General features: G+C 37.2%; 1 protein-coding gene across 1 annotated transcript in view; it reads right to left on the bottom strand.

Annotated features, from left to right (window-relative positions):
- The window catches only part of LOC126869672 (protein madd-4), a 251,061-nt gene that overhangs the window by 34,484 nt on the left and 203,538 nt on the right, over positions 1 to 13,039 (bottom strand). Inside the window, exon 6 of the mRNA XM_050626515.1 lies at positions 7,101 to 7,427. Within this exon, the coding sequence (XP_050482472.1) occupies positions 7,101 to 7,427 (327 nt within the window). The remainder of the gene's footprint in view (positions 1 to 7,100; positions 7,428 to 13,039) is intronic.

Raw genomic sequence — 13,039 nt, 5'->3', positions numbered from 1 at the left:
AAGTGGCTCGAAGAAGAGAAAAGCTAGATAAAAACAAAGTTAGTAAATTGAAAATAACTCTTATTTCGAAAGCCATTTTGAGCGTTTAAAAGATTCATAGAGATTCTCTTTTAGTTGCTGAATTTCAAACGATGTACGACGATTTTTAGACCCTGTCAGCGACAAATGTGAAAGGGACAGGTCACATGCGCACACGTGCCATATTCACATATACTTGTGCGCCCGTGAGCACGCCACTGTGTCCACAGTACACGGGCGCGCGCGCGCGCGCAAACAGAACGGAAGAGACACACAATACGGGCGCTCAGGATTAGGTTTACTTTGCTCGAGAAGTGGAAACCTGCAGCGGAGCCCCGTAATTGAAGGATAGGACCATCGAAGCAACCGGTTATTTCTCTAGGTAAACAAGCCAAGAGAAACGGCTAGCCAGTCGCGTCGGGTGTGCGAAATGAAATATCGTGGAACTTAACGGCGCCGATCTTCATCTCCCCCTTTCTTTTTTTCTCGTAGTGCTGACTATCCTTGCTCGATCCGTGCAAATAATACCTTTAAATCCGGTAAATATCTCGCCAATGGCCGTTTATGAGCTGCGAGAATATGAGTACTCGTTTCGAAGCACTAGTGGATTCTTTGCGTTCCATGGACGAACTCGCGAATAAATTAACTGTAATGGTGCTTCTTTTGATGGAATTCGTTTGATAAACGTTAGTAAAGAAAGGAGAGGCGATTATCTTCCGGTATCGTTATAGACTTTAATATACGTTACTAACATTCATAAACGTAATCGGACATTTTGGTCGAATTGTGGTAAAAGGATGTGAAATTTAGCAAAGGATATAAATTAATGATAAATTAACAATTAGAGGCAATATTTACTACTTATGGAACTATCATACTGTAAATCTGTAAATCTAAAATATCTACTAAAATATCTACTAAAAGAAACATTGGTTTAGAAGGTGTCTATTAATTTGAGTTATTATTGAAGAATTGATCGATTTGAAGATGAAGAATAAAGTTATAACCGCGAGGTTTATTACTGCATATCGATGTTTAAAAATCAAAAAGTTTAATCGAATCATAATATACCGTCGTACGTGGTTATGATGATTGTAAAGAATAAAATCGTCATTCTATAATTGAACAAACATATTGTCAAAAATAAGCAAATATCTAGAGGTACTTTGCAAAAGAGAATATAGATTTTTTAATATTTATCTATTACTCTTATAAAACAAAATAAAATCGCTCACAATTCTTCTTTTACCCTATCGTTAGATAACAAGATCCTGGTCGAAAGGTAAATCGGCGATTTCCGCGACTTTCCGTCTCTCGGCTATTTCGTTACGTAAATTTGACTGGCGTTCAATTATTCAAACCGGCTTTCAAGGTTCCATTCGGCAGTCGGTACACCATCCACCGGAGTTAGCCCATTACGCTCAATACACCCTTTTCCCCGCCGCGAGTTTCCACCCTCGTCGCTCCACTATCCCATCCAACCCCATCCCAGACCTTCTTTTCTCTACACTCGTTTCTACCTTTTAACATAGTTTCCCGGAGAATGGGATTTTCCGGCTGCAGACAGACTCGATCACTTTGTCCGCCTTATTCTAGCCGGTTTCATTGAAACGATGGAATTTATCGCGGAACCACTGAACCGCTTATATATCGCTAATTTCTCCGTGTACCTTTCTCCGTGTACCTTGAACAAAACAGAACGGGTATGAAGAGCTTTGTACTGCGCTCGAATAATCTTTCTATTGTCTTAAAACAAAATTTAACCAAAAGAGACTTTACTTTCGATAGATATTCTTCCTTTTTATAAGATTATCGAATTTTATTTTACTATTTGATCGAGGGAAACCCTACAAACACTAATTAGATAAAAACTATCGGAGAGTAGATGAAGAAACTAGGCAAGTAGAGACGATTCGAGAGTAAGTCTAAGAGGGTGTCAAGAAATAATTAACGGGATTTCATGGCGACGACAGTGGCGACGAAGTTGGAAGGACAATATCTAATCAGCAGACGGGTCCACGTAATTAAGCACTAACCGAGCTTCTGTAAACGCAAACTGGTTTTGCATTATTAAAGTGGCGGACAGTTCCCTTCTCTCGCGTTGGACACGCTCGATAAGTGCGCGACGCTTTTGTGCTATCACGACTCATTAGAGTTTGTCTTCTATCCACGGAAATTCCTCCAATTGTTTCGTCTCGCGTGTTTCTCCACGTCTACGCTTGGATAACTTGTAACGCAAATCGTCCGCTACATTATCGTACTCGTGTTCGTGCATCTTTATTTGCACGTCTTAAATACATGCACATTTTACTGGTTTTGGTGCGTAATGGTTCATCATATATGTCTATTCCATACCATGTCTATTCTATATCATATCCCCCACTTTTATCAATATTGGAAATATATCTTAATACTACACGGTTATGATATTATAGAAAACAACTAACGTTAAAGACAATTCCAATATAACGTCACTAGCTTTTATTATTTCAATTTCCTCATCTTTAATTTCTTCATATGATATTTGATGATATACTTGTCATATATGGGCATCTTAATCTAACTGAATCAAAACAGTAGCAATGTTCTACTTTTGGTATATACGTGGTGAATACACTTAATTATGTCTGCCACATATGTATGAGCCACATTCAGTATTTCAGTGCTTATTGGTTCATACCTAATAGGTTAAATTCGATGGCTGTATGTAATAATACAAACCTAACATATATGTATATGTACCATAATCATAATAATATATCTACGTTGATGTAGTTTTGTTGGATTAAGCTTTAAAAAATTTGAACGAAATCGGAACGAAACACAATGTCAATGCCAACGCAGCCTAGATTCGCAAACAGTTAAAAATATATCAGTTTTGAAGTTAGGAATCTTTCCATATGAAACGTTAGAACAGAGAATGATACTACTCATCGAATGCTATCAGAAAATGTAGAGATCGATAAAAGATGTTTCAGCGGCTTGAAGCCACATTTAATCTCCCTTTTGTCGAACACGTTACGTTTAAGAAATTCTTATTCAAAATTTTCGACTTTTTGATCAATGAAAGTTCTTCAAGAAAGAATTTCGTAACACGGCGATGTCTTTAGACGAAGCAGGTCGATGGTGTTTAATTTGCTAGATGAAACGATAAACAACATCAATATTAGTGTACGTCACCTGGTGTTAGCGTTCTCAGACTTAAGACAGGCAGCGACTACTTAAGGGGTTAATCGACGAAAGTAGCCCTCTGTCGACGTGGCTTGCCTCTCGGTACACAAAGTCGTCAACGGTGTAAAGTAAGATCGAATTAACTTAATGGACGAGAAGTGCGGGCATCTCGACGCACCCATGGTAAATATTGGTCGAAGACGGGCAGACAACGACGCCTCGTTAGCTCGCGTTTCCGTCCGCCGAGGAAAAACGTGGTCGTGTACAATCACATGGATTTAAAACCAAAAGTTATAAACATGTTTCGGGCGAGCCCAGTACGGAGGAAAATACAGCAGAGAAGAGAGGGAGGGAGAGGGATGGAGGTTTAGGCGAATAAAGGGCACACTGTATGCTCTACCTAAGTAAATTTCTCCGGTCACGAGTTTCCGCCGGAACTTTCTTCTTCCTTGCCAAGTTTCGACAAGGGATGCAGCAATTGCGACTTAATTCTTAACCGACGTTTTCAGCGTAATCTCGAGCCAAGGGCCGGGACTACGATCGCATATTTAAAAGTCTGATCTCTGCTTTTAATTAATTATGCGTTAGTCGGCTCGCTTCTGAAATTTCTAGGCTGCGAATATAAATTAGGAAGTGGAAATCATTTTGAAAGAAAAGACGAGACGCGGTTGAACGTACAGATAATGGCTGTTTGGTCGAATAAAAGCGACTATTTTTCTACTTTCTTTCGTGAAAATGTGGAGCTCGTTAAAAAATGCAAATATCTATTTAAATATGGAAATACTTGAAAAATGGCGTGTGTGTTTTTTGCTTTACATAGTATTACAACCGGAATTTGGATCGTTCGTTTTTTTGATAAATGTACCTCGATCTTTCGTTCTCTTTGTTGTATCGCGTTTCCAAAGTGCTTCAGAAAATGTACGGTTTCGTGGAACGAAATCTAAAATCTCTCTGTACGAATTTCAAAGACATCGGTATCTCGCGTATAAACGAAGTCAGCTTTGAACGTAATAAGTATTGTTTGTCCGCGCATTCACGTGCATGCACACGAGTATTTTAAACGCATATTAATGGCATGATAAAACTTGCAAATGAAACCTTCAAAATTTTATCGAGTTTCGCTGCGAGCGTATGCAACATTAAACGGCCAGTAAAAACGCTTTTTTCCCTGTGTTCTCGCCGCTTCCGAGAAAAAGATCGGTATTTTATTTATAAGAGCTATCAATGTCACGATTCGTTGCGGTATTTTGGAAATTATCGCGCTGAAATTCCCTTGGAAATTGAATTGGTTATTCGTCGAATCGGACGATGCATATTGTAGACCGCGACTTTATATGCCTGACCAGTGATAGGCCTATATCACTGATCTCTATTTACGTCTCTATTCACGTATTTTGAGAGGACTGACCAATGATAAAATCAACTGATTTCCATTAATAAATTGTATACACAATACGCTGTTTGTTAAATCAAACATTGTTATTATATACGTATATATCATTAATATATTATTAATTGAGTCACATATAGAGAATATATATCGGGCCTACCATTATTTCCTTATCGGTTAATTTAATTTATATAGGATTAAACATAGAATAAGCCAGCATGCAGACAGAGTTTTAAGAGGTGAAACTATTTTTATGTTACTCTATATACACTAATTATCAATGCCGGAGGAATCTTTAATTAACAATGGGAATAGCATTATTTATTGGCTACACTGAGTATCCATGAGTAAATAAGCTGTTTCAATATGTATACAAATGCATCGTATTTATGTTAAATATTGATATAGCATTCGCTAATGTTCCGCATAGCCTAAATAATATTCGAAGCGAGAACGTCATTGGTATCGTGAGATTATTGTAACGAAATATGATAAACAAACCCTCGTTACCGATTGTTTAATTCCCAAAACGCGTATACAGAGGTATTTTCATCGAACGAATGTAATGCTTAAAAAGTCAACCACGTTATTGACGCAATATAAACGTATCCGGACGAGTCCGTGATTATTTTCAGCGTAGTTCATCTGTTACGAAATTACACGACACGGGAGGATAATTTGTTTGCGATAAATTTAATAAAATGTAATAAGCGTGCCGGCGTTGTCCATTATTGTTAATTAATTTAAAGATTGTAACGCGCATTCATTTAGTAACAAAACGAAGTTTCGTTTGGTCCGAACGAATTGCGTCAAATATTGACAGAGAATAAAACGATCGATAACAGAAATTTCTGGTGTGCACGTCATTCGGATGGTTTGCGTTCACCGCACCCTTCGGACGAATCTCAATGATCTTAGACACCACCCTCTTGCACATTTCCACTGATATCGTTAGCTAAACTTTATCAGTCAGAAATTACTAATGCTAATAAATTACCTTGCGCAACAGTAACAAAGTAACAGGCTTAACAAGAAAACAAGTAAAGTTCTACATACCAATTTTCTAAATTATAAGCTATTTAATTGTTCTGTTTCATGTAAAATTAAGAAAAAAAAAAAAAAAAGAAAAAGCGGCATAATGGAAATTTATAATGTTATTTTAATAAATTATAAATTACGATCTTCATCTTGTTTAAATTAATAATGATGCTGCGCGATTGATATTTATTGGCGGCCGATGCTACAAATTACACAGTACAAAGTGCATACTTTTATCGTGCAAGATTATTTCTAAACTAATTCTGAGAATAATTTATATACTGCAATTTAACCACAGGCATTTCTACAAGCAGTCCAACTCACCCGGCAACTTTCTTCTTAAATATTCATCGCAAGATTATTCCGAGTTATTTACATAGACTTATTTTGACAAACCGAGTAAACCAATTAATTTCGAGAATTTCCCAAGTTGGCGTCAAAATGCTGATTGTTTTCTTGCTTCTTTTTTACGTAGCCGTTTCCGCCGTTCCTCAACCCTTCTTCCAGATATTTTTCAATTAATTCGTGTAATTGAATTTCTACCGCTACACTTTCATGCCGCGTTGCACTATGCTCGATTAAACGCGAGCCAGAAATCGCACTCGGGCGTGCGTAAAACACAAGATTGGATGGAGTGCGGTTTGGCAGGCTGAACTCGCAAACTTCCGTGCAAAGTACAAAATATGGCGCACCGGAAGGGATACTGACACGGCGCAAAAATTGCTCTCTCCCGGGAGATAAACGTTTCCGGTTACGCTGGCGCCAACTTCCTTCGAATCGAATGAACCACGACTCACTTATCAAATTGGATTCTAACTAAACGAAACTCTGTTTTGCTCTCTCTGTTTTGCAGAGTGAAATTAACAAGCTGTACCGGACAACATATTTCTTTGAAACAAATCTAATTATGACTTAAAAGAAACAAATATTCCATTAACTTTATTCGACAACGTTTGGTTCGAACTACATTACGAATATTAATTTAAGATATTTTATAGACAATTACTTATATAGCTGTCACTCACACTGTAATACTGTAATAATTATCGTTTCTGGCAAGATAAAGTACGTGTACACATTACAAATAAGCAATACACGAGAAACCGATCATAAATCCATGTTTGTTGATCGTCTAATTTCAATGTTACCTCACAGCCAGAAAAGATACCTTAACGTATTTACAAAATTTGGAAAAAGGCGTATTCGAAGATGAAAATCTTCTAGAAATAACCGATAAATCTATGAATTTTCACAACAAACCAATAACACGATATTTTTCAAATCTCTAGGAAAATGGCGAACATATACATATACCTATGTATATTTAACATGTAACAGCGACATGAAATAAAAAAGAGAGGTCGGCAATATAAAATTAATTAACAGCATATTCTTCCTCTGTAAAATGTGACATGGAAAATGTGACTTATCATTTTACTCCTGTAATCTTCAAATGAAATATAAAAAAGGATTTCCGACTCACCATGCATTCACCACTGATGCAAACATCCATGCTGTCAGCGTAGCACTTGGTGCCATCCTCTACCTTGTCCGCCAGCTGGACCACGATTGTTTCTTCGCTATCGAACTGCAAGGCGTCGGTGGCATCACGCGGCAGAGTCTTTTCGACGGACATCTCCTGTCTTAGCCGGCTCCCAGCGTTCTCCAGCGATTGTTCGCCACGGCAGATCAAAGCACACGGTCTGCTTGGGTCGTAATGTGGATACCATTTCAGCAGTTGTCCACTATATGGCACGTCGTCAAACACGGCACATTGCTCCGCCCGGAAATCGTTCGGGTTCTCGCAGGGCTGCAATCAAAGGGCCAGAGTTTCTTTTCAAATCCCACATTCTGTTCACGTGGATAGAGCCGTTAATATGATTTTTAAGGATTTTAATGTTTCGTGGATCATGATATGCATGATATTATAAAAGAAGTGGTGTAGGATATTAGGTTTTTAGAGCACACATTTTCGTCGCTATTTCTTTCACTTAGATTCTATAATTTCATGAAATTAAAATAATTGTTCAAACTATTTAATGTAATATCATTAAAAATATTTAATTGTCCGAAAGAAGAAGATAAACAATGGCGCTATCGCGCAATTGCTTGGTTTAGACGTAAATTACTTTGCCAAGGAAGCATTGCTGTTAAATTCGCGTCGGAATTAAATAATTCGCGAATTATTTAGCTACAATGTGCCATCCAGTGTTTTACAGTTTTGGTAACAGTGTTATCCTACTTTGGTTGTTCGTAAAGCCGTTAAACGAAGCGTGTCAGCCGGCCTAGAAATCGTTCAGAATTTTCACACGACTGAAAGCAAAGGCGCAGATTTCGACGGAGCACGTCATTAACCAATTAGGTCGGACGGTTATCGGTGTTTCACGATGTCCACTTTGCAACGCAATCAAGGCACGCTGATGTCCTCTTTAAGTCAACTCAACGATCGAATATTCTCGACAAAACGGTTGGAACTGCGTTTCTCATGTAACTCGCGAATTACCAACATTCCATTTGAAATTATTTAATCGTTGATCATATACGCTTTTATAACGCTGCCAGCCAGTTTCTCATTGATTTTCCTCCCATTGTAAACGTTATTTTGTTCTGCACCATTTAATCGTTTTACGTTCAATTAACCGCGTTATCATTTCTTCTCTTTCAAAGAAATTAATAATAGCAGAAAGAGAGCAAGATGGACCGGTGTGCGGCAGTCGGATGAAAAATTAATTTATAAAAACGTGCGATCGTAAACGAGAAGGCAGGTATTTGTAGCGGAAAACAAGATTAAAAGCAATAGGTGTTTCGTTCGCGTTTTGCGATGCTCGATCATTCTGATTCAACGATGAGTAAGTCAACAAATTTCACGGCACCGATCGCTAATTATCGTCGTAATTAACGGCCTGGTAATCAGATCGGCTATGACTCGAGGGCGTTCCGATTGTATACACGTTTTTGCCGGCGTGTCGAGTTCACCTCGATCTACGACAAGCGAACGAGCCGCGATGTAAATTGACCAAAGCAAAGGGTTTATTACTGTTACCGTTCTATTCGCTGTCTCCATTTTGCTAGCCATTCAACTAGAGAAGAATCCGGGTGGTCAATAATTAATCGTTTGTTGGTTGACTGCCTTTTCGAAAAACTATCGAGTGCCATTGGCTCTCTTTACAACAGAATATTTTATCGTATTGGTCTACGACGCAAAAAATAAATAAATCTTATCTGATACAATAAACAAGGCTATAATAATGACTTAAACAACTTGATATTATTTTATTAATTGCGTGAATCGATATAGATGCATATGTGTAAACACAAAGCTACCAAGAGCTACCAGAGCTATCAAGTTTGATCAATAAAATAATTTGTCATTTTTGAAGTCATTTTATTCATCAAAATCATTTTTTTCTCTTATGTATGTTTTAGCGTGCTTCCCACGCTAATTGCGGATAGTAGATCAAAGAAATTGTCTTCTATATCCACACCTTAAAAGAAACATGGTAACATTGATAACATGGTACACTATTATAAACTATCGGATATATTCCCAAGACGTAATCAAGTTATTCATCGATAGACCCTAACGCAATGAGGAGTTTCAGATTCGATGTAAATACGGAACCAAGTTGCATTTCATGCATCTCGAATTACAAACTACAAACAAAGTTAACACTAGGTTTTGTGATTCAAATATCAATTTGGAATAAAATAACGAATATAAGAATATATAATAACGAATATTACGCGTTGTTCCCGTAACTTTTGAACAATCATACACAGACTGTTCATTATAGATATTAATCAGCTTAAATATCCAGCGAGATCATTTTTATTATATTTTCAAGATAGGCGCTCACGTTGTATTTTTTGCTAGATATATATTCGCAATAAATATTTCGCAATTCCTGTATACACTTTCAGATTGGTTTTACATTTTACTAACATAGTTATAACAGTCGTATCTCGTTAGTGCTAATGAAATTCCAAGATATTTTATATAACATATATAATATAGACATAAAAATTTTCTATGGTAAGTGCCCAAATATTTTCACCTGACAGGAGGAAACAGTTATTAATTTTCGTTGGATGGGACGATTCATGGACGAGACGATCGTTTTCGAGGAAAAATGATATTAAATTCGGTTTCAATCGCTTATTAGATTCGACAAAAATGCACCATATGGGCAGTGAAGTGCAGAACGTGGAGCATTGGCCTGCTGGCGACTCGTGTGCTGGCACTATGTTTTGCTGTTGACGGAGCACCGGTCGATTTCGAACAACGGGGACATCAAAGTTCCGTATTACTTTCCGTGTTCTAACGAAGCTGATTAACAACGGTGCCAATGGTAATTAATTAACGCACCACGCCAACTGTAATTTAGTTAGAACAGCTTCCAGTTATTTCTGTCGTGATTACGTAGTTGCTCCTTTCTTTCAATATACCGAATAAATTACAAACTGTGCCTCCAGCTTAGTTATAATTTTGTTTTTAAAAATTTCTAAATCTGGAATTTAAAAAAGATAACAGATTTCTGGCTATTAAAATTCGATTCCTGACAGTGTCAGAGAGATTACATTCGATTAATTGATCATTCATCTAGCAAGTACGAAAATTACGTTCCATATCGTTTGGTCCTCTTATCCTTTTAATTCCTTTTATCGTCTATGGTCAAGACGAAACGAGTACAGACGATGCGATAGTTGAAAACTCCACCGTCGCTAATAAATATTAAGACATTTACGAAAAGTTCAATAAGCGTGAGAAATCATTAGAACGACAGATTGAAAGACTAGCACAATTCTTTCCTGGTGGAGTTGAATATTTTACGAGCGAGATATCCATGTCATTTGTTTTTTATTTTATTTAATCACTTCATCCAGTTACCAACCATTTAATCCGCATCCGATCCAATCCTCTGTTTCGATGAAAAAGGGAAAGAGACAAAACCTTAATAATCTCTATTAAATCCTCCTATCATTATATTATATTAACAAGTTTAATTAAACACGGCGAATTTTGTGAAATAAGCTTTCCCAATGATGTCATTTATGGGTCGACTTGGAATTTATTCAACGAACAATGATATCCGATTGTTGAATAGCATGAATGGAAAATGTCATTGGAACGTTATCATCAGTACATGGGTTGTCATGGGGTGGGAAGTATTTTTTCTTCGTATACACCGGAATCTGTGTCGTACAGGCGCACCACTGGCTTCTGTATCTTTTGCTAGTTTAGTTTTGCGCGGAAATCCCGCTCGTTTTATTTCACCCTTTACATTTGTCTCTCGCCACCTCACTTTCACCCATCCGCGTCGCGTCTCGTTTCTGCCTACAGCTTCCTCGCGGAACATCGTCGAATTATTCGACGATCCATCATTTTCCGTATCCGGAATGCAAAACACTACTTACGGGACACCTGTTACTGGCCGACTACCATCTACCGATAAAAAGTTCGATGCAACGTTGAGAAAAAAGATTGCTGATACTAAATTATGCAGCGTACGTTCGATGATCGCGGTATGAAGCGTAAACAGGCAATTTTTTGTGCAAATAATTGAAAACAAAATGCAAGATAATTGCTTTTCCAGCACACCTGCGTAGTAAAATCTATTCATGGATTAAAGAGTTATTAGCGAAATTATTATATGAGGAATGTTTTATCTAACTGCCTATATTCTTTATTTATTTCGACATTCTTCTGATCATATTGATATTTTGTTTCCTATAGAGAAAGATAATTTATATATATGTAGTATCGGAGAGAAGGGCCTAAGAAACATCGAGTTAACTATAGACAAAGTCGCGAGAGCCGAGGCGCTGTCGGCTCCATCAATGCGTTATCGGTCCTTCAAATAAATAGTTTCGCCGAAAAGGCCTACGCGACCCTGGCTACGAGCGTCCGCGGAACACGTGTGCGGTGGGCCTAGCAAAAGACAAAAAAATGCTACAACGGTCAGAGAGTCAGTTGAGAAGCAGAGTGTGAGTTGAGCGGACACAGAGTGTGAATCGACGTGCGACGATATTATAGTCGGTCCTTTTCTTATTGAATATCGCTTATTGAACTAGAATAAACTCTATTTATATTCCTTTTGTTATTGAATATCACTTATTAAACTACACTAAACTTTAAATTTACCATCATTACTTGTCCTTACTCTAAGAATCCATACGTTACTACATAAATAAATAAAGTAAAATTGTTTCTGATTTGAAAAATAAGCACTTCTGTACAAGAACTTTTTTCATCGTTTTGATGCCTAAAATCCTAGATGATCCTATAAATATATCCCATCATATATTGTGACATTCTGTGCAAAAAACGTTTTATCTAATTCTTTATATTCTCCATTTATTTTAATATTCTTCTGATTATATCTCTATCGTGTTTACTATACAGGAAAGGTAATTTGCCTGCTTATCTCAACAGTCTTTAGGATACTGTCACGGTTATATTATACGTACTTTGCCGGACGAATTTTATTTCCAGGCAGTTTTGCATTCACAGGAAACAAACGGAAATCGTTTTTGTATTACAAAGGAGATCTCTTTATCTGTGAAACAGACGGCCGAGTATACTACTCGCGAATTAAATTTAGTACACGAACGTTATCCATGAATACTGTACGCGTTATCTTTCATCTGTTATTTCAAAGAATTTCCGACCTCGGGGGGCATTGTTATTTAGTCGCGTCAGTGAAAGTAATTTTCACTAGGTGAAAAGAGGATGACACAGTCTTTTCCTTCCAGTCGATCATTTTTCCTGCGTTTACGCAGACACACTAACACCATTTCATCCCTCAATCCCTCGCGACGCTTTAAATTCTTAATCCTCTCGGGATTATATCACAATTATGACAATGGGATTCCTTCGCTGTTAACCCGTGTTAACATACTATTATCATCGTCGTCGTGATAATTATTAAATACAAGCAGGTCTTGACGAGATAGAGTTTCAGACTCGCGGGACGCGATTCAAAATCAAAATATTGATTTCTCTTGCACGTTAACATTGATCAAATTTACATACAATTAATTTATCTTGATCTTAAAATCAGTCCTTTTCTGTTAATCCTGTCACGTCCTTCATTTATTTTATTAAGGACAAATCGGTGAAATGATTCGTAAAAGTTGCGTAAATGTATCTTATATATTGGGTTGCTCGGAAAGTTCGTTCCGATTTTTAAGGAAAATTCAAATGTAGCACATTAAAATTTCGATATACATTTATTGAATTATATTTGTATCGTTTTGTTCCAAGACCCTACTTCATCCTTTACACAACTCGAATATTCCAGCCTTTCAAAGCCTCTTAGGTTTTTCGGCGAAAACTTTTAAATATAATTTTTTATGTCGGCCAAACAGTTAAAGTTCTTGCCGTTAAGGGAATTATGTAATGGCATAAATAGGTGAAAATCT

This window comes from Bombus huntii, chromosome 9 (assembly GCF_024542735.1).
Source record: "Bombus huntii isolate Logan2020A chromosome 9, iyBomHunt1.1, whole genome shotgun sequence".
NCBI classification, from domain to species: Eukaryota; Metazoa; Arthropoda; class Insecta; order Hymenoptera; family Apidae; genus Bombus; species Bombus huntii.
The sequence above is the reverse complement of the archived record's forward strand: the minus strand, read 5'-3'. Positions and strand labels throughout refer to the sequence as shown.